The following is a 23,298-nucleotide window of genomic DNA, read 5'->3' on the forward strand; positions in this document are numbered from 1 at the left end:
GTTTCATGCATGCATGCTTTACCTTTTGGAGTGGCCCCTTCACTTTTGTGCAAATGCTGAAAAGTGGGCCAGTGTCTGCAGAAGTCATCATGCTATGTTCCTTTCCTTTACCCGCGGTTCACGCACAGCCGGAAAAAACAATCAAGTTCATCCTTTCCCTTTTACTTGGCAAAGGCATTCTAGTTGAGGAAAATGTCTGGCCATAGTCTAAGCGACCTTGACTATTTTCATGGTTCTACAAACTCTGGAACTCCTCATCTCTGAACTCTACTCTCAAGGTGCAGATCATGCTGCTTGGCAGGAACATCTTCTGCTGTTATTCTGTTCAGATCACTTTCCAGGCCCTCAGTAATGGATGGATGGGATGCTGAGAAGGAGTCATAAATTAGACACAGTGGCCACTTCTGCTTGGAGTCGCACATTTTTTTTGGTCCGTATTGAACCTATTTTCCGTGGGTTTTGATGAGTGAGGTTCGAGAGACCACCCAGCTCATCTGCTCTGTCATTAGGCTACTCCATGAAGAGGCAATAGCATTAGAAGACTTATTATTGTTTATGGTTGTTTTCAAAATGTCACAAAGGATGGCTGAAACACGTCATGGCTTAATGTCTATTAAGACATGCCGTAAATATTAAAGGCATTTTAACTGAATTAGAGGGTGCCTTGTTTTGTTGGGCTCATCTCTCTTGCAGCTGATTGTTCATCATAAAACACCACCAACAAATTCCCCAAGCTCTAAAAAGAGTGATGAAGTAGTGCAACATCTGCAACTGTAGAAAACACACTTTTTTGTGTTTCCTGTGTTTCGATGGAAAATTAAAGTGCTGCAGGGAGCGGTGCAGAGGATAAGCAATTTGTGATTAGTTTAGCGGAGTTTTCCAACAGCATTTGATTATAAAAGGAGAAGATCACAGTGCAGGGCAGCTCCTGCAGGGTTAAAGTAAAGACAGATGAGTGATGGTATTCACACAGTATTTCAGTCAAGGCTGTCTACAGCACTTTTGTGTACCAAAGCACCACATTTCAGGGAGTAAAAAAACCGCAAATATTCTGAATGACATATTAATATGATTTTCTAATTTACCCACAGAACTTGGTTCACCCAGAGACCTGGTAACAAAAGACCCCACGGACACAAGTTTTGTTGTGAATTGGGTTGCTGCTCCTGGTAAAGTGCGTCAGTACCGGATCACCTGGAGGTCTCTGTTAACCGGAGAGTCAGGAGAGAAGAGAATTCAGGGAGATCTCACATCCACTATTCTGGATGGTCTCACCCCAGAGACACGCTATGAGGTTTCTTTGTACGCTGTTTATGGCATTGGTGAAGGCCAGCCATTGGTTGGAGAGGAAACCACAGATAGTAAGTAGATTATTTTGCTTTTATTTACTCCATTTCTCTTTGCTTGTTTCTGTTATTTTCTTTTGTGAGTTTATCTCCTTTGTAAAAAATAATGTATGTGAGTGTAAGTCAAACCATCATTGGTGCATAACTACAGGGCTACTTTTTAGATTTAATATTTCACTTTGTAAATTAATTTTGCTTGACATTGCACCTGCTTGTATCTGTCGCTATCTTGTACTGACATAATTCCCTTGAATGTGATACTCTGCCATTCATTCAAGCACTGTTTCTGCAGTAGAATGCCCTGTATATTTTGGGCCTAAATTCATACCTGCTCTCTTCTCTATGTCAGAAGACAAGTTACAATACATTCTTTCCACACCCAACCAACTCAACGTAATCATATTAACTCAGGTTGGTTGATTGTGCGTGTACGTCTCCAAATCTAACGTATTGTTCACCCTGATGTGGAAACACAGCATGAGCAGACACATGAAAAGACTAAAGGTGTTAGTATTTAGTTTAGTTAACATCGGAAGAGCCATGCATGCTGCCTTTTTTCTAAAGGTGCATGGGAAACAAGCTGTTAACACATTTAGAACACACTCATCTGAACATGGGCTACAGTTTCCGTCAGACGATTCATTCATCTCTTTCCCTCTTTTAACCGCAAACATTTTTGTTTTTCTTCCTTGCAGTCTCGGCCGCTGGCAGAATGATCGCTGTCTCCGAGGAGACAGAGAAGAGCATGAAGGTGACATGGCAGCCTGCACCTGGAAATGTGGTCAACTACCGCATTACATATAAACCGCAGTCAGGAGGACGCCAGCTGGCCGCCAAGGCGCCCGGTGGCAATACCACCACCGTGCTTAGACGCCTCACACCCCTCACAACCTATGACATCATTGTTGTTCCAGTGTACCGTTCTGGAGAGGGCAAAGCACGGCAAGGCGTGGGAACAACATGTACGTTAATGACTTGGTCCTAATTGCTATGCAACGAGTTGTCTATTATCAAATATTACCAAATATCCATTTGCTATCTATCCAGTGGACGATTGTTTTTTGTCTATTTGTTGGTCAGTTACACATTTCGAAGAAAAAAAAAAAGCTCTATTATGCAAAACACAAATGCCCGCTGCATAGGCCGCTGGTTGTCAAGAGGTTATTATGAAATGGACCCCTAGAATTCAAACCCAGCCCCAGAATCCTAATGATACCCCCTGTCTGTTGGTCATCTTCCTTTAAAACCAAGAAGTGCTGTTTCTCTTGAAAGGGACCTATGATGACTTACATTTAAAACACTTCCTCTCCTGTCTAGATAATTTGCATTCGATATGTTTTGGTGTAAACTTTGCTCCACAGTCACTCTTATTACCCGATTTTTGAGTCTGTCTCAAAGATGTTCGATTCTGGAAGTATTCCCAGTTTGCAAATTAAACCACATCCGACCCGCTCCAAAAAATATAATAATTTAAGTATACATTTAAAAATGTATACTCTTTAAATGTATATCTTGATGTCGTCGCTGTCACCCTCTTTTTTTTTTCTAGACATGGTCAAAAATAACAAAAAAACATTCATAAACAATTATATAAATTCACCCTGCCACAAAGTTAGTACACCTGCACACTCGGCGAGCGATTCAGACTCTGCATAAAAAAAGCTGCCCCCCACATACTCCTGGACTTAATCTCCAAGTAAAAATGTCCACCTCGCTGTGACATCATAACATAGCCAGACTGCAAAACCCGAACAAAACAAAAACATCTTGAACCTGATTAAAAAAGGACAACATCATACTCATCTCATAATGTGAACCACAAAAAACATCCAGAAGCATCCAAAACTGCATGCGAGCTCCTGCCAATATGCATCAACATTATGATTTGACATTTTTGGCATTGTTTAACATGAGTATCCAACATTGAAACAACATTTATAAGTCAGAAAAGACACAATTCATCATAAGTCTACTTTAACTAACAAACAGATGGACAAACACTGCTGTTTGCAATGTTGTTTCCACAATTAAGTGTTGATGGAGATCTGCACTTTACTAAGCAACAGTCTAGTCATACGGTATGTGATCCTTAGATTATTGATAAAACAGCATATGCAGTATAATTGTGACCTACAACGTTTGCACCACCTTTTACAGTGCAAGAGTGAAAATGCTTATTAAATATTCATATTTTTCTCAATTCCAGTGACACCCTACAAATCTCCTAGGAATCTCCAGACCTCAGAGCCTACAAAGACCAGTTTTCGTGTAACTTGGGACCCTGCACCCGGTGAGGTTAAGGGTTACAAAGTCCTTTTCCATCCCGTGGAAGATGATATTGACCTGGGAGAGCTTCTCGTTGGCCCCTATGACAACACTGTAGTACTGGATGAGTTAAGGTACGTCTGCTGTATAGTACAGTCAGCTTCTGAAGAGTTTTTATGTACATGTTATAGAACATTAAAATGCTGATTCTTTGTGTTTCTAGGGCTGATACTAAATACGCCGTAAATGTGGTTGGCATGTTTGAGGGAGGAGAGAGTATGCCATTGGCTGGAGAAGAGAAAACCACACTTACAAGTGGACCAGAGCCACTTCCTTTCCAAATACCAGGTAACGTTACCTAATATTTCAGTATGTCCTACATTAGAAAAATAAAAACTAATGACAGTAAAAGCACATCCATTTGTCTCTGCAGTTAAGTCACACTGGGCTTCCACTTTTCCCAGTGCAAGAGGAGACTAGATCTGTACATATTTCATTCTTGTCGGTTTAGAAATGTTTTACTACCTTCTGAGTTAGAGTGCAGAAATAGATGAGGACATTTTTTTGGAAAGAGTATGGAAGGTCAGGTTGACTGTGCCATTCCTTATATGGAGACTTAAAGAGCCCGCTTGAAAGATCATATACAGTATGTCCTTTTTGTGCGCCGAGAACAGATGTTTAGAAATATTTCCCTCTTGCTATTTGACTGACATTGGTCTGTTCATTTATTCATTTTTTGGTTGGGGAGGGAATGACCCTGTTGTAAATCAAATGTGTAACCTGTGTTCAGTTGCAGACAGTGGCAGTTAGTGCAACATCTGCCCGTGCCAGTCGCACATCTGCAGCCTTCTATTTTAGGTTCCGAGGATTCCAACATTCAAATGTTACCTGGCTGCTAAGGAGGGCATGGGAGTTCCTCCTTCCTTTGATATGTCATGGGCCATTATGGCTTTATTCTCCTGATCTGCCTCTGGGATGAACGCACAGATGCCAAAAACCGCAGCCGACAGAGACACTGCCCCAACATGCAACCAGACGAGAGGACAATAATTACAACACCTGGAAAATAAATGTTCCCTGAAAAACGATTCCTCAGGGAAGAATGGGAGAAATATTCTGCACTATACTGCCTGCTTGTGGAGATATTTGTTAAGCATTTTAGGAATTGTTTTTATTGTGTACTCTCATTTCCTTCTTTTCTTTACCACTTCCACATCTTAAAGCACCTTTAACATAATAATCCTTCCACACCCAACATTGGCAAAACATGGCATATGACCATGGCATTGCATCTCACATTAACTGTCCTCAAATGAAGACACTGAGCCCTTTGCTCTCTCAGACGTGACGTGTAAGACCAGTGCACAGGCTGACATTATACTACTGGTGGATGGCTCCTGGAGTATCGGACGTCTCAACTTCAAGACAATTCGTGCCTTCATTGGTCGCATGGTGGGAGTCTTTGACATCGGCCCCAATAGGGTGCAGATTGGTGAGATAATTAAGAAAGTTAAAGATAAATAAAGAGGCTTTGTGTGTAGTTGTCTTACAAAGGTCTGTGGTATATTCAGGCCTTGCTCAGTACAGTGGAGATCCAAAGACTGAATGGCATTTGAATGCTCATACAACTCGAGATTCTCTCCTTGATGCCGTCGCTAACTTGCCTTACAAGGGGGGAAACACCAAGACTGGTAAATTTGCACTAACTACTTTTTTATTCATGTGTTTCTTCATACAACCCTAAAACATCCACATTTTCCGTTGCAGGTCTAGCTTTAGACTACTTGCTCCAGAACAATTTCAAAGAAAATGTTGGCATGCGGCCTAGCGCTCGCAAAATTGGTGTGTTGATCACTGATGGCAAGTCCCAGGATGATGTCATTACTAACTCTTTGAGACTGCGCGATGAGGGCATCGAGCTCTATGCCATCGGTAAGCAATATTTTTACTATTAAAACATAACGTTGAAGCAAAGAAAATTCTGCAGTGATCTCTAATTCAATATTCAGGTGTAAAGAATGCTGATGAGAATGAGCTGAGGTCCATTGCTACGGATCCAGATGATATTCACATGTACAATGTGGCAGACTTCTCCTTCCTACTGGACGTTGTGGACAGTATAAGCGACAACATTTGTAACAGCGTCAAGGGACCAGGTGTGTATAAGATGTCCTCGTCATCATTATCACATTTTTGAATGGACTTAATAGCTTTTTGTCTTTTCGGCATTTTTATCACCACGTTCAGCTTCTGTTGTCTGCTGTTACTTACTGTTACTTGGTACAAATATTTAATCAATCATCTCCAGTGACCTCTGACCACACAAAAGTTTGTGGGTGAACAACAAACACTGCTGAACACAAACAGGTGTACACAAAAACGTATCTAAAGTCTTCACTGAAGTGACTACAAAAGTGAGGACCAATTCCATATTCGTATCCATTTTAAATACCTGTAAAACAGGACAATTCAACAAAAGGACCACATTTCCAGAAAGCTAAAGACTGGGGGGCCCAACTTACAACGGTGTTTACTCTGGTCCAACAGCATTCTAGTGTTTTTCAGAATTTTTTGCAAAGATGCAAAGTTTTGAACTGAACTTGTGAGCCTTTTTGCGGGTCACCAATTGAAAAGCCCAGCTGTAAATGTTGTAAGAATGGATAGATCCTTACTTTAGTTCATGTTGTGTACTGGCTTAACATTAAGCACAAACTAGAAGCAGGACAGAAGCCAAACTATTACAGATAACGGCAAATCTGTATGTTGATGCCTTCAAATATATGTTTCTGCTTCCCTGGAATGGGGAAAACAACATACATTTCAATCAATTTAAGGAGTTGGGAATCGTCTCTCCTCTGGGCAGGTAGTGGTTTTCCAGTTTATGAGAATTTGCAGGTGGTAACACAAATGTTGGAAACAACCTGGTGTACATTTTTGCGCACGCATAATGCTGACCATGGTTTGTCTTGCACTTTCCGTCTGCTAAAGGAGGTTCGCCCGATGCGCCAACTAATCTGGTAACATCTGAGGTGACTCACCATACTTTCCGGGCCACATGGACTGCCCCTGAGGGCCCAGTGGAAAAATTCCGTGTACAATATGTGTCTGAATCAGGAGTCCAACAAGAGGTAACTATACAACTATTTGAACAGCACAAACATCTGTCACAGAACACATTAATATGAATGTACTAAGTGTTGATGTATATTTAGTGAACATTGACCCCAAATATGCAATATTACACTTTGTTAAGAAATCTGCTAAAACTTCCACTTTCGTCCTTTTAATAGTTTTGACCTTCCATCTGAATGCCTGTCAAATAACATTATCAACTGACACAGGTCCAGGAAACACAAACACACAATTTGACGTCTGAAACATATCATGACCTCATAAGAGATCCTCAATATTGGCTTTTTGAAATAATTCCAGATTGTGAACACATGACCTGGCAGGCTTGTTGTTCCTTGGAGCGCGGCACAGTTTGATTAGGTCATCACTATGTGCCAGTAAAGGTCACTTGACCACACCATACTTGTGCGAAATTCTGAATGTCAGATTTCAATTTATTTAAGGAATTTGAATTTGAATTGAGTTTGCTCCACTCCACAGGACGCCAACAAATAATTACAGGCAGTTGAATTGAAGTCATTGCGATTCCGAAAAATTCCCATTAGCCAAATAACATGATGAGTTTGACTTAAATAGTAATAAAGGGGTTTGGCTTAAATAATGATAAAACAAAAATTACAGACACAAATTTCCTCCATTTTGCATACTTAGACAAAGTAAAGCATTCTGGAAAATTAAGTATTTTGCCACCATTGTCCATAATTAAAAATTTAAATGATCTGTTTTATAGAAGATACTTGTATTCTTAATTGTCAAGTCTGGGCCACACATACCCAGCATTATCCAATCATTTTGGGCAAAATACAAACCTTTATTGTCTGTTACAGAACAGAAATTCTTTATCGACAGGCTCTAAGAAAAGTTATAGGACAGAACAATAAGAAATACAAAACACAAACATAGCAATAAGTGAAAAACATTGACACAGAATATAAGGGATGCAATATATGCAGCTAATGATAAAAACAAGGATATTGTTTTTTTTTTGTTTTATCCAATAGAAAAAAACAATAAGAATGCAGTAAAATCTGATACCTCATGTATGCCAAGATCAACCGCTGATTTCAGTCGGTTTCGGTTATTCAACATCCCTATACAACCCCAAGGGTAAAAAAAAATTGTGCCACAAATAAACTGATTACACATGTACAATAATCTAACTTTTATAAGCATAACATAACTTCCTCCTCTCACAAGATCCAATGTAAAAATCTTTAAAAAAAGAATACCTCATTATAATTGTCATGAATAGACTAAACTGGTATTAATTTTGCAATAAAAAGTTTGCTATTGCAGTTTTAGTTCGCAATAATAATATTTTCTACTACTTTATTTTACGAGATGGGAGAGATACACTATTAGAAACCACTCGCAATATGATGGACTACAAACATTAAAACACGTTTTGTTCATAGAGCTTTTACAGCTTTAATTAAAAATGATTAAAATGAAAACTATTGTCTTATTTACGTATTTATTAAGCACAATCGATATATGTTGCTGCCACTAAGTGCAGCTCTGGGTATTTCATTTTTACGTGTTAGACAACAAACACTGTGTGTCGAGTTTTTGTCCAAGGACAGTAAAGATATTTACTTTGCACTCTACCCATCTACTCTATGTAGATTTATTTTCTATATTGTCTCTTGAGGAGATAGGAAATGGCTGCTAAAATGTGAGGGTGCAGTCACTTGTCTCAGATACTGCAATAGGCTCTGTCCTCATCTGTCACAACGCTCTGCAGTGAAAGCTGTGCCAAAAACATGGCAAAACAAACGTAAACCCTCTTCTAACTCCTCTCTTTGTTATTAGGTGCTTGTGGATGGCACCCAGACCACAGTGGTTCTCCAGCAGCTCAACCCTCTGACCGAGTACCTAGTCAACGTCTATTCTGTGGTGGGCGAGGAGAGCAGCGAACCTTTGAACGGAGTCGAGACCACATGTAGGTTTTATTTACTACTTGGCCTGAATCATTTGATTGAAGAGACTTTTAAGCATCCCGTTTATGCTCTCAGTTTCCAGCTAGAATGTAAACTCTGATCTCCAACTCATGTAAACAAAAATAAGTCTAAATAGGCTTTGATCACCCATGCTACAGTATGTGAAACAAAAACAAATTTAGACTTTCTCACGACCAGCCGAAAGAGTTTTGAGGAAGGCTTCTGTTCACACTTTACTCCTTTAATTCTATGAAGCATTCATTTTTGGGTCAGTCACCATGTAAATCTGTGAATCTGTTAGGTAGCTGCATGTCAGTAGTTGTCGTCGACCTGTGAGTCGTGTGTGGTTCCCATTAATCAAACGTATGAAGGAAATAAATATTGTGGTCTCATTCGGCTTCCAATGACATCTTCATTAAAAACAAAACCAAAGGTAATTTACTGTATAGCAGACCTGGGCAACTTAAGGCCCGGGGGCCACATGCGGCCCGTTGAGCTTTTCAATCTGGCCCGCCGGACATTCCCAAATATTTTTTTTAGATCTTTAAGATGGAAACTGTAGCTGCCATTATGATGTGCAGTGATGTTTTCTAATGACCGTAAGTCTTCAACTATACAAAGTATTTCAATGGTTCGAATCTGTGCTTATGGATGATATACCAGTTACTTTGGTAATCTAATTAGTTACTATGGTCATCTACGACACAGCAGCTTGGACGAGGCACCAAGCAGTGTGGGCGGGAAGCGTTTCCACAGACGAGGAAGGAGATTTTCACAACAAAGTTCTAAAGCTTAGTGATATACAGAATACAATAGAATAAAATAGAATAGAAAGTACTTTATTAATCTCTGGGGGGAATTCAGCAAATATCAGATGTATCAGATTGTAGGTGGGTTTATTTTGTACCCCATCGCGTTCATACTTCACTGTTTATTGCATTTTTGTTGCGTTTCACTTGATTGTAAAATATGTCGATAGAAAGGGGGTGTGGCATTCATATTTTGTCAATATTCAGTGTTTAATCGTTCATACAAAAATGTAAAATTCCATTACGTTTTTTTAAGGCGGTCTGTCATAACGTTTTTAGCATTCAATCAGACATTATTGTGAGGTTTGGTATTAGTGTTCCTAAAAATAGATATACCGGCCCCCAGACCCATTTTTTTCCTCTAAATGTGACCCCCGAGTCAAAATAATTGCCCAGGCCTGCTGTATAGTATAGGTTGAAATGTGGTTTGTGGCCCGTTTGAACATTTTTCTTTGTTTCTTTTAAGTGATTGATTGAGGTTTAATAGGTAGTCTACACTACAGCAGTAATTCTCAAACTGTAGTCATACGCGGGCTCCATCTAGTGGACGCCAACTAATCACTTGATTAAAGTACAGTGTTTTGTATTCCTCTATTTAAAACACAATGTTCAAACTGTGTGTAATGTTACAGTGGCCAATAATATTAAATATACTTGTTAAATACAAACTTTATTTTGTTTTAATGAATACTTAGGCGTACTGCGCTACTGTATTTAAATGTTGGTCATTATGGTGGTACTTGGAGAGCCAAGCTTTTTCTGAGGTGGTATTTGGTGAAAAAAAGTTTGAGAACCACTGCACTGGAGTATATACAACCCAGAAAAAGGTACTGCATGTACACAATTATATTTTTTTAACTATTAATTTCTCACACATTACCCAGTGCCCTTGCCCGCTGTGAAAAAGATGGACGTCTATGATGAGCAGATAACCACCATGCGCGTGAGATGGGAGGCGGTACCAAGCGCGACAGGCTATATGCTGCGCTACAGCGCCATTAATGCCACCCAACCTACGGTGGAGGAGGAGGTAAGCATTAGTGAGGCGTGCACGGACGAAAGTACTAACAGCCTGTCAGTTGTTGATATCACGCTATACTGAACAGACAAACACTCAATCTTGCGTTCGCAATTGCAAAGTATACACAAATGCAGTGCTTAACAGTCTTTGATGGAAGCCAGGCATATTAAAGTGACTTATTACAAAACTATCAGCGTTGTCTCCTCATCTAAGAGACAAGGAACATACCAAATAATATAGTTTCAAAAGGGTGGTGTAAGGATGCACTCGCCAGTTGCATTCTCATCAGGGTACCACTCTGATACAGTGGTACCCTTGTTTTCGCCAGTCCAGTGGAACCTCGATTTACAAACTTAATTGTTTCTTGAACATGGTTCGCAAACTGAAAAGTTTGAATAGTAACAATCATAATCGGTACAATACCGCCTCTAAAAAGTAAATTGTCACATTGCTGGTTTTACGAGCACAGGAGCATGTTCGGCAATGCACAATCACAGAGTACATACAAGCAGACACAGTGTGTCGACAGAAAACGGAGAGTGGACGCATTTTGGCTTAAAAACTAATGATAAAGGTGAAGCTATCACACTGAAGCACCGCTCAGCAAGAGGTGCTTTAAGTTATGGCTAGCTAGCTAGCGGCTAACGTCCATCCACAGTCGGCAGTGTTTTAGCTACTTCTAAATCACTAATCCTCGCCTTTATGGGGACAAATAAAGTATGTTTCTTACAAGTATCATCCCTGCAGGACGAGGAATAACTAAACATGCTTCAATACACACCGTAGGAGGATACAATAGCTCACCAGGGCCACCGCTAACAAGCTGGCACTTCACAATGTAAACAAACACCATGGGTGGATCGACACCTGACATCCACTGTATTGATACCAAGTACAAGAGCGTATCTAGTCGATTCTACAATGATTACATTGATATTTTTTATAATCACAAAATCCTTTTTCGTTTAAAAAAAATTCATATTATGTTTATAAACTCATGAAATATGTCATTGGACACTTGAGTACTTAAATTGTGACCACTGTATGATCCTATAACTACTTGGTATCGGATTAATAACCATATTTGTGGTATCATCCAAAACTAGGGATGTCCGATAATGGCTTTTTGCCGATATCCGATATTCCAATATTGTCCAACTCTTTAATTACCGGTACCGATATCAACCGATACCGATATCAACCGATACCGATATCAACCGATACCGATATATACATTCGTGGAATTAACACATTATTATGCCTAATTTGGACAACCAGGTATGGTGAAGATAAGGTCCTTTTTTAAAAAAATTAATAAAATAAAATAAGATAAATAAATTAATAACATTGTCTTGAATAAAAAAGAAAGTAAAACAATATAAAAACAGTCACATAGAAACTAGTAATTAATGAAAATGAGTAAAATTAACTGTTAAAGGTTAGTACTATTAGTGGACCAGCAGCACGCACAATCATGTGTGCTTGCATCCCTTGCAGACTGTATTGTTATATATTGATATATAATGTAGGAACCAGAATATTAATAACAGAAAGAAACAACCCTTTTGTGTGTGAATGAGTGTAAATGGGGGAGGGAGGTTTTTTGGGTTGGTGCACTAATTGTAAGTGTATCTTGTGTTTTTTATGTTGATTTAATAAAAAAAAAAAAACCAAACAAAAAAAAAAAAACGATACCGATAATAAAAAAAACGATACCGATATTTTCCGATATTACATTTTAAAGCATTTATCGGCCGATAACATCTCTATCCAAAACTAATGTAAATGTAATCCAAACAACAGAAGAATAAGTGATTATTAAATTTGAACACAAGTGTAGATGGAACATGTTAAAACAGAAAATAACCAGATATTAACAGTATTAATAAACAATTTTGTACCACGTATCCTTAATAATTTTGGCAAAATAATAGAATGAGAAATGACACAATGTTACTGCATTCGTCAGCACCCAAATTAGGAACCTTTGTTTGCTTACTTACTAATAAAAGACAAGTTGTCTCGTATGTTAACTATTTTATTTAAGGACAAATTTGTTCTTGGATTGCAATAAGAAACATATGTTTAATGTTCCGTAAGATTTTTTGTTAAAATAAAGCCAATAATGCAATTTTTTGCGGTACCCTTTATTTAGAAAATTATCAAAATACATTTTGGTACCGGTACCAAAATATTTGTATAGCGACAACCCTAATATGAATATATATATATATATATATATATATATATATATATATATATATATATATATATATATATATATATATATATATATATATATATATATATATATATATATATATATATACATACACATGTAGATATACTACACTCACACCCACGCACACAAACGAAGGTTTCTTAGGTGTGTTCCAAAACGTTAACTACCATGTTGTTACAAATCAAAAAAAGGAAAATCATTTTACCTTTGTGTCTGCAAATATTTGTGGCATTGTTGAACACTGTGGGGGTTTCGGAGTGATAAACAAGCAGTGGCTTCATGTCGTCACCACTAGCGTTAGCACAAACTGGCAGTGTGAGGTGATCCTTCATCAGTGTCCTGGTAGCACCTTCTTCTTTACTGTAATAAAAGCCCACTGTGGCATATTTTTCAGTTTCATTACAATAAAAGACATGCCGTGAAACAAAAGCCTCTTTGCTGATAAAATCCTCGAACTGAAAGGGCTTAAAGCTCACACAGCTCTGACCGGTGAAAAGGTATGACAATTGTGAAAATACATAAGTCAGAAGTGCAGCTTTCCGTCAAAGTTCTTCGATATGGCCAAGCCCGAGTGTACAGGATGTAAACAGGATGTGACGTAGGGGGCCCCGTCTCTTCAAAATGTCCGTGCGCGTATGTGCAGGAAGTGATGTCTTCAAAATTGCAGCCCCCGACGGCTTCAAGCGGCAGGCAAAATTAATGAATGAAAGAATGAATGCACGAATTAAGCATTTGTGCACTGATACATGGTTCGCCCACAGAGGCATGTTTGGCGTGATGTAAAGATTCGTTAACTGAAAACGCTGCAAAAAGAAACGTTCATAAATTGAGGTTCCACTGTAGTCAGTTCCAGAAGGTCATATTTGAGTAAAAATAAGTCCATATTTTGTAAAAGTTGAGTAAAAGTTTGTACACTTTGAACACAATACAAAGTGGTATACAGGGATGGGTCCACGCTGTGTTTAATAACAAAGCCAAACAAAGCTAGGTGAACCATTATCATTTTGACTCGTCCTCATCCTGTGGTGCACTCACAGTTCGAAATTACAAAAATGCTTTAACAGCCAGGTCGCTGCAATCCACTTTACCTTTTCGGTTAATCTTCTCGGTGTTCAGCCAAAGAAAGTGGGATGGGGAGGGTTAGGTAGGTAGTGTCGACAACGCTGTGAATACTTCCTGAATGTTTCAAACCACACAGTGCTTGTCTATTGCTTTCTTTGGACTCATATTGAGCAAGCAAAACTAGGAAAAAATGCTGTAAAAAGGCGAAAAAAGACTTGAAAACACACACTACGTAGCAATAAGTGCAGTAGCTAGCGGTTAGCTAAGTTAGTTAGAACACCTGTAATGTATTTATTTTTCTCTGAAAGTGTGTTTTTCCCACAGATCAGAGTGGGTAGCGATACAACTGCTGTCCAGCTGGTGAAATTAATCCCCAACACAGCCTACTCCGTTTCCGTCTCTGCCCTGCATGGAGAGTCAGTCAGTCAGCCACTGACTGATCAGGGTGTCACACGTATGTAGTGACTGAATTGCTTGAAAATCATATCTTTTGACCATCATCCTAAAATGTGTCTTAAACTAATTGTACACCTTGACTCATTAAGTTGTGATTGGTCCCTTCTTCAGTGCCCTTGCCGCCTGCGGGAAAACTAAGGGTTCGGGATATGACTCATAGCTCCATGAGACTAATTTGGGATGCTGCTCCCGGTCCAGTCCGCAAGTACCTCATCACCTACAAGCCTGAGGAAGGAGAAGCTAAGGAGGTAAGTGTGATCCAACTTCTTTGTTTGGTGAGTGGTATCAATAACACCAAGGAAAAACTCTCTGACTGATGTCTCCATCAGCCTAATGGAGATAGCCTCTGGCTGTATGAACCTTCAAAATCTAGTGTGAATGAGTATAACGAAAGGGTTGAGACAATATGGTTTTACAAAGGTCAAAGGTTGGTTATGCTGCCGTTGAAGGAATAAACACGACATGGTTGCTTTTTTTCTTTTGGGAAACTTCATGTTCTGGAAACACATATGTGGAAATGTCTTGTGGCCTGTCAATTTGATTGTGAAAAAAGTACTGACGAGGGGAAAAAAGTGTTCTGGCCGGAAAATAACAAAATGTTGGCGTTATGTATCATGGGGTTCTTATTCACTTATTGACAGCATGCCGTTAAAAACCCAGACACCAAGATAAAAGGCTTTCGTAGAGTTTTGTGTTCCAAATAAAGTCTGTTAAACTTGTTTCTGAAAATATCGCAAGACTTGTCAAAAAGTTTGACAAAACAGGAAAAAAACAAACTGAAATTCCATGTTAGTGTAAAAATTGAAGTTACAAATTTGAAATAATGTGATGCAACAATAATGTTAAACATTTTTCTACAGCTGGAAGTGAGTGGAACAATGACCAGCCACATACTGGACAACCTGATCTCACAGACTGAGTATACCCTGGCTGTTACTCCCATCTATGACGAGGGTCCTGGTCAGACAATGCTGGGTGAAGGCATAACCGGTAAGACTGAAGATGGAGCACCAATACAATAGCTATCTGTTCCCTTGTTGCTGAAAGGTCTACCTAACTTCCTTCATAATTGTCAACATTGCAGATGTGGTTCCTGCTCCAAAGAACCTTCGATTCTCAGAGGTTGCACAGACCAGCTTCAGAGCCACCTGGGAACATGGCGCCCCTGACGTGGCTCTCTATCGCATTGGCTGGAACAAGAAGGGAGACACAAATTTCCAATATGTAAGCTTGATTTCGCATAAGCATCTTTATTCATCTTTTACCATTCATTTTTATACTGAATGGTCTTTTCTGCAAACATAAACATTTAAGTGAAATTCCAGATGCTAGATACAAAACAATATAAGTATGTACTATATTTCGTGCTGATAGCTTTGGATTAATATCAGCCAATACTCAAGGCTTCAATATCGATATCGTGTTAAAAGTGAAAAAGTAGCTTAGTTATTTTTTTTGCTGTTTTTCGACTAAACATTTGTGTTATTAACTGTTTTTTAGCAGGATAGAGACCAACGTCTTTTGCATTTGATTTGGGAGTCCCAATAGAGACAATTATTTCAATTTCTAGTCAGAAAACACTGGTGATTGCAAAAACTAACTGTCACAATGTAGTCAGACGCACAAGTGCGACTAGCCACAAATGTTTCAACTGTGATGGTATTGTTCGAGTTTATCGTTATGAAAATTCTCGCCACTAAACAACCTCCAAAAAACAGGTGACTATCTTGTTTCCAATAACAGTGCTGTTCTTTGCAATACTCTTTGTCAGGCACTCTCTAACATTCTATGTTGCCCTCATCAGGCGATTCTGAACAATGATGAGACAACCCACGTGCTGGAGAACCTGGAGCCAGATACTCCCTATGACGTGTCTGTCACTGCCATCTATCCAGACGAGTCGGAGAGCGAGGACCTGCTTGGCACTGAGAGGACATGTAAGATGAGCGCGCTGAAAGCTATGTCATAATGGATCAATACACACTTAACGTTGCACAATCAAACTATTTCTTTGGTGAAAGGCTTTATTATCAGAGATGATTACTCTTAGTGCAATTTATTCAGTGAAAGCGACCTCTCTATTTTTGCTTCTATAGTGCCCAGGGGAGAAACTGTTCGTAAGTATAAGCGTCAATAGGAAAATTATACTTTTCCTTGATGAAAGCATGATTTCATTTTTTGGCCAATTTTTGCTGTTGTTGGTCATCATCATCATCATCATCATCATCATTATCATCATCATCATTTAGCAAGGCGCTTAACCCATGCTCAGCTCCAGTGGGTTCATGCTGCAGCTGCCACAGTTGCTCTTAAGTGCTGTCCATCTTCCATCCATGTCTGTGTGCTTGTCAACCCATTGCTGTTTTCAGTCATGTTAAGTGGCTGAAGTTGGACTTCGAGGGTGCATGTCATGCCACACTAGGTTGAGAATTCCCTGTTTTGTTGAGGACCATTTCGTCATTCATTTATCATGCCATCTTTTCATCCATCCATTGCACTGACTTGGCCATCTATTAATCTTTACTCTGTTAATCGAAAGATTCCATCCCTGCTTCAGAAAAGTTACAATCCGATGGATTGGTAATCTTTTCGTCTTTTAAAGCAGCTATTCTTGATATTCATACGATGCAAAGAAGCATGTCAATGTCAATAACTGGAATATCAAGGACTGCATCTTTAAAAGCATTTTTAAGCAAATCGATGGAGGAAACCTCCTGATTTAACCAACCATAATTACAAGGTTGTAATTGTCATCTATGTTCATGTGGTCTCCAGCACCTAACACTCCTCCCTCCAACCTGGTTGTGTTCAACGAAACAACCACATCCCTGAACGCAAGGTGGAATCCAGCTCCAGGTCGTGTCCAGAACTACAAAATCACCTATGTGCCCACTGCTGGAGGCAGGACCCAAACTGTAAGTCAGGCTTGAAGCACCAATCATAAAAAAAACACAAAACTCAAACGCTAAGGTATCTCAAAGGCAGCGCTTGTCTGTGTGAGAAATACTTAAAAGGGACACATTCATTTTAATCTACATTTATACCACTTCATTGTGGTCCAGATAATGTGCCAATTGAAGATATTGGTGTGAATTTTGTGTACATTTAGCTCCACAGTCACTTTTATAAACCGTTTCTTTAAGTCTGTCAGGTGAGACGTTCCGAGATTGAAAAGAAAACCATGCCCCCCGCTCTCCAGAAGTATCGGAGTTTATCTTTGGAAAATGTACACTGTTAAACTATAGATCTTTAAGTCGTCTATTTTTTTTCCTGACATGGTCGAAAAAATCATCATAAACAGTACGATTCACTCGGTCACAACATTAGGTACACCTGCACACTGTTCGATCAATTCAGAGAGTGCATGCTATTAGCTGCATTTACGACACTGCGTGTCACAGGTCGATGTTATTACGCACATGAACATAATACTTAATCCTACTTTTTTGGGGTTTCCTCCTAGCCTGAAGCAGAGGGGGGTGGCTGAGAGCTTACTTTAATGTCTAAATAAGTGCTTCCACCTTGCAGTGACATCACAACGTAGCTAGACTGCAAAACCCTGCGAACAGAGTCATCCAAAACTGTGTGCAAGTTCACACGCATGAACCTTACGATTTGACCCTTTCGCCTTGTTTTCGCAAGAGTACAAGTCAGAAAAGATTACATTTATCATCGGTCACTTTTAAGGCGTGACATTTTAAACCTTAAATGTGATATACATCTTAAAAGGTAACAACAGTGGCAACAGAACCGAAATCAATTAGGATTTATAAAAATGCCAAGATCACATTGCATGCCTAGATTTAATGTTCCGGTCACTTGCAACCATACACAGACTTTCCTTTTTGGCTTAAGTCTAACATGCACAGTCAGACAAAATAGCCCTATTCACTTTTTAACTCAATTTGATTTGCTCCGTCCTCCAGATGTCGACTTTCCGCCAAGCAAAATTTGTGAATTGCTCAACCAGCACTTGTTTTGTGTTAATTTAGTGTACTCGAAGGCAAATCTCTTAAGCTGTTGTTTGGAAGGCAACCCATTGAGTTTTTTTCTTTCTTTTCAGTATTTCCTAACAGTACAGACTAGGTCCCACTGATTATGGACACTCTTCAAAGTCTGCCAGTATAATTTTGGTTTCTCTTGGTTGGTTGACATTGCTTCCACATTTTAGGCTTAACAGGAAGTCTGAATTGTGTTAATGCATGCACTCAAGCAGCATACTGACAATGCTCTGATCAACTTTGCCACCTAGCTTACATGAGAGTGTAGTTTTTATGACATTTTCTGAACGATTATTACGCAATATATTGAAGTAGCATACATTGTGCTTCTTTAATACCACACATACGACCTAAAACACTAGTCTAACATCCATTTGCCTCTCCTATATGAATTACAGTCAGATGCCGTGTGCAGCCTCACATGGTTTTACTTATACTTGTGGACTCTTTAGAATCCGATGAAATGTGGTTACTCCACGATCGGCTCCATAACATCAAACTGACAGATGGATGAGAAACGGAAAGTTAAAAAACTACTGTATTATCAGCCAAGTTAACCACATTGAAGATATCTTAGGCAGTATTGTATTGCTCTGTCTGGGACAAAAGACACAAATGGTTTTAATTGCATAGAAAACACAATTTTTACTTTTAGTATGATTACATTTGATTTTGGTCTGTTGCTTGTTGTGAAAAGGGGCGCAGCACTGCTTGGTTTTTCCCACTCGACTTATGTCTGCTAGTGAGCACTTCAACCAAGATGTGTGCTTTAGGTGGAGTGACCATTTCCCAGTCAAATCTGGCCTTTTGCATATTCTTTTGTCGACTTTAGTATTTTTTTTTGCGCCACTGAGGCTGGAATAAGTCCAGTGCATTTGGGAGGTGAACCATTATATTGCACTTGATGTTTGGATGCAGTGTACACCATATGTAATAAAATGATCAAATACACTTCCAGAAAACTATGAAATCTATTCTGATCGCTTCAATCAGGACACCTGGAAACATCCATTTGGATGAGGATAAAAGGAAAAATAATGCCACTATGAATTAACTATCAAAATACACATCGTTGTCTCGTGGGTGCAACCACAGCTAAGGGGACTGCGTGCATATTGGCCGTGTTTGAACATTCTGGTACTAACGGACGTTCGATGCTTCTTGACCGGGATCATTGATTTATGTGACTATTTAATAGAAGTGTCTTAATAATTAAGTACACTGATTTTATTTACAGTTAATGTCCAATTGTCAGCTGTTCTCCTACTTGTGTGTGCACACACACGCACACAGTTAAATATATATGAATATCTGTGATTTTCTATAAAAACATAAAGTAAAAAATTATTGTGTCAGCACCGAATTAAATGACTAACCATTGATGTGCTATTACTGATACAAGCCCCTCTGACTCGTTATGGCTTCACACATTTTGGTATTACAGAACTCTCAACATCACAAATAACATCATGGTGGATATAACCACTTTAGTGACCTTGTGGTTAGAGTGTCCGCCCTGAAATCGGTAGGTTGTGAGTTCAAACCCCGGCCGAGTCATACCAAAGACTATCAAAATGGGACCGTTACCTCCCTGCTTGGCACTCAGCATCAAGGGTTGGAATTGGGGGTTAAATCACCAAAATGATTCCCGAGCGTGGCCAACGCTGCTGCTCACTGTTCCCCTCACCTCCCAGGGGGTGGAACAAGTGGATGAGTCAAATGCAGAGGGTAATTACATCACACCGAGTGGGTGTAACTATCAGTGGTACTTTAACTTTAACTTTAATAAGTAAAACAAGTTTCATCGCAGATTATTATTCACATCCAGACACACTACATCGCCATGACAACACACATAACGTAACAAGCACTGCCTGGATTGATATGTTTTTTTGAAATATAAAGTGTTATATTTGTAATGTATTTCAATGACATTTGCAGTTGTCTGTAAAACTCCATGCTCCTATCATTTTCATGCAACCGACAAAAGGCGTCACGGCAAAGTCCGCCTTAATAGTAATGAGCCCGCCTTTATTCAACACTTATGCTTGACTGACGTCAAGCCTGCGGAAAGCACGATTAAGACAAACGTGGGTAACTTCAAGTGCGTAAAAAGACACATTAGTGCAAACAGGAGAATTGGGGCTATTATTTGCAATTATTCTAAAATCATGTTGGAAACAAATTCATCCAACCGATCACATTTTGTCCGTCAACATTTTATAGTATCATTCATTGTACAGCATATGTTGGGATTCAAATCGAGAACCTGGGAGCCTTAAAATGATTACTACTTTACCACTAGGCCCAAGTTGGCGGGAAGAAGACCACTCTTTTCATGCCCAAGCTGACCCCTGACACCGAATACTCCATCAGTGTGGTGGCGGTCTACCCCCAAGGAGTCAGCGAGGAGCTGAATGGACTCGGCAAGACCAGTAAGATGTTTATACTTTAGGATGCTTCCAAATTCCAATTATCAACAGAAGCCTCTTTAATTAATACTTGTTTGTGAAAGAGGCATGCAGCCTGTGGTGAAATGATTGACTTTGAATATTTATTTTATGTCAGAACCTCTCGGCGGTGTCAGGAACCTTCGAGTCACTGATCCAACCACCAACACCCTGAATGTCCAATGGGAGCCTGCTGAGGGCAACGTGCGGCAGTATAGAATCTTTTATGTGCCTGCAGCTGGTGGCCGGGAGGACATGGTAAGCTGGGAAGTCACCACAAAAACATCATTTAGCCACACGCGGGTCTTCACTAAAGTCAAACTTCAGTATCATGTTTGCAAATCCACTTTTTTATAACGAGCCAAATGGTCCAAATAAGCAAAGGTAAACACACAATTTGGATCTTTTCCAATATTTAACGGGTTGTTCCTTGCTCATATCGTTTTTGCATTCACAACACAGAGAACACACACGCACACAGAACATCACGACGATAGATATTACTTCCTTGGCATGGCTAACTGATGAATTACTGTCTCATACTGGAGTCAGAAATACACCAACTTTGCCATAATTCAAAGCTGTAAGGCACCCAGTGGGATTAAAGAGCAAATGTGTTCTCATGAAGTAGTTGAGTCGTTAGTAAGGCTCGCTTGCTCCTTGCAGTCACAGTGAGACTTCTTCCACTGAGGTTATGTCTCTTGTCGATCCATCAGGTCCAAGTACCAGGCAACACATACAACACCGTGCTGAAGAACCTTGACTCTGATACCGTCTACACGGTCACTGTGGTTCCTGTCTACCCTGCCGGAGAGGGCAAACGTATGTCGGAAAACGGCAAAACACGTAAGTCCAGCCTACAGTGCACTTCAGGTTCTTGAAAGACTAACAAAGACTTTTAAGGTTGACACGCTGCATGACAGCATTATGTTGATGAAGGAGCTCAATTATGGATTAATGTATATTATGAAAGGTGCGTCGATTATACCTTTCTATTTTTTGCCTCTATAGTGGTGTCCAGCATTGGTGGTCCCTGTAAGTATATACTGTATGTCAAAAGGAAAGTTATAGTTTTCCTTTTTATGTAATGAAAGCATGATTTAATATTTCGGCACTGTTCATTATCATCATCATCCTTATCATCCCTCATCATCATCATAATCAAGCAAGCCGTTTAACACATCCCCAGCTGCAGTGGGGCCGTGGTGCAGCTGAAAAAGACAGTTACTTTTAGGGTCCCATATTGTAATATTTGTTTTTTTTATATTTCAAATACGTTTAAGAGGTCCCAAAATAGTGTATTGGAATGCGTTGTCTAAAATCTTGACGCTGGAATTCAGAGAGATATAAATGTGCTTCATTTTGTGTTTCTCTAGTTTTAATGCTCTTGCTTTATTGCTAATGAACTGTTTGGCCACATCTTTTTCCGACAACTCAAAGGAGCACAATTGTACTTACTTCTAGATATGCTTATATTTTTTACTTTTATATTAGGGCTGTCAGAGTTAAACACTTTAACTCATGCAATTAATCACAAAACATTATTGCATTAATCGTGAATAAACGCAGAATAATTGCGCAATTAATTTGTTACCTGAAAGGCGCAGCAGGTTGCTTTATGGTCAGTGATCTGGTCAATGCATACATCAATGCAAATGTAAGTGAGAAGACTCTTGACTACTGTGCTCGCTGGCAAATTTCACTTCAAAATACACCCCGCCGGTACAGATAAATGAAGTACTTTTAAGTAAAACATTTAAAAAATGTATGACATTCCGGTAATAAAATTGCATTTTTGTCAAAATAATGCAGTCTTTTTCTAAAGTTAATTATACATTTGCAAGCAGGTAATTTATTTTGTATAATAGCAATTAATCAATGCAAAAGTGTGATTAATCTGGTTTAAAAATGTAATAGTTCGACAGCACTTATATACACACACACATACAGTATATATATATATATATATATATATATATATATATATATATATATATATATATATATATATATATATATATATATATATGTATATATATATATATATATATATATATATATATATATATATATATATATATATATATATATATATATATATATATATGTGTGTGTGTGTGTGTGTGTGTGTGTGCTTGTGTGTAACTAACACTTGTACATAAGACATACAATATATCAGATAAAACAAAGTAGCATTAAGTAGTGTGGTACGATACAAACATTAGCAACACTAGCATAGCAATATGAACTACAGTGCTGACATTACAATCTCATTGTACATGCTAGGTTAGCCCATTTGCTGAAAAAAAACATAATTACAGAAATTACAGCCCCCATATGTTGATAGTTAGCAGAGCTCTAGGTTTAATTTTCATATCCATTAAGATGTTTGGTGGTCATTAACAGGCTGTAATGACACATGTTACAGTTATAACATCAAATGTGCATAATAGGAGACTTTTAAGTGCTATCCATCTTCCATCCATGCCTGTGTGCTTCGCACGCAATGTTGTTAAAGGAAATGTTGCCGCTGTTGAGGAATTAAGTATGCATGGCAAGCTGAAAATCAGCTGT

The 23,298-nt window shown here is 38.9% G+C and overlaps 1 protein-coding gene across 6 annotated transcripts in view; it reads left to right on the forward strand.

The window, feature by feature from the left end:
- LOC133646484 (collagen alpha-1(XII) chain-like) overlaps window positions 1-23,298 on the forward strand; it is a 73,415-nt gene that overhangs the window by 18,279 nt on the left and 31,838 nt on the right. For 2 of the 6 annotated variants that reach the window (XM_062041887.1, XM_062041883.1), the window contains exons 14-35: window positions 1,092-1,361; window positions 2,042-2,308; window positions 3,553-3,745; window positions 3,835-3,959; window positions 4,954-5,103; window positions 5,183-5,302; window positions 5,379-5,543; window positions 5,621-5,767; window positions 6,600-6,739; window positions 8,556-8,685; window positions 10,377-10,522; window positions 14,142-14,271; window positions 14,385-14,521; window positions 15,134-15,263; window positions 15,358-15,497; window positions 16,078-16,210; window positions 16,370-16,390; window positions 17,049-17,188; window positions 20,580-20,709; window positions 20,843-20,982; window positions 21,441-21,570; window positions 21,736-21,759. In XM_062041887.1, the coding sequence (XP_061897871.1) occupies window positions 1,092-1,361; window positions 2,042-2,308; window positions 3,553-3,745; window positions 3,835-3,959; window positions 4,954-5,103; window positions 5,183-5,302; window positions 5,379-5,543; window positions 5,621-5,767; window positions 6,600-6,739; window positions 8,556-8,685; window positions 10,377-10,522; window positions 14,142-14,271; window positions 14,385-14,521; window positions 15,134-15,263; window positions 15,358-15,497; window positions 16,078-16,210; window positions 16,370-16,390; window positions 17,049-17,188; window positions 20,580-20,709; window positions 20,843-20,982; window positions 21,441-21,570; window positions 21,736-21,759 (3,108 nt within the window). The remainder of the gene's footprint in view (window positions 1-1,091; window positions 1,362-2,041; window positions 2,309-3,552; window positions 3,746-3,834; window positions 3,960-4,953; window positions 5,104-5,182; window positions 5,303-5,378; window positions 5,544-5,620; window positions 5,768-6,599; window positions 6,740-8,555; window positions 8,686-10,376; window positions 10,523-14,141; window positions 14,272-14,384; window positions 14,522-15,133; window positions 15,264-15,357; window positions 15,498-16,077; window positions 16,211-16,369; window positions 16,391-17,048; window positions 17,189-20,579; window positions 20,710-20,842; window positions 20,983-21,440; window positions 21,571-21,735; window positions 21,760-23,298) is intronic. The other 4 variants (XM_062041884.1, XM_062041885.1, XM_062041886.1 and 1 more) reach the window with 4 other exon arrangements.

Source organism: Entelurus aequoreus, linkage group LG03 (assembly GCF_033978785.1).
Source record: "Entelurus aequoreus isolate RoL-2023_Sb linkage group LG03, RoL_Eaeq_v1.1, whole genome shotgun sequence".
NCBI lineage: Eukaryota > Metazoa > Chordata > Actinopteri > Syngnathiformes > Syngnathidae > Entelurus > Entelurus aequoreus.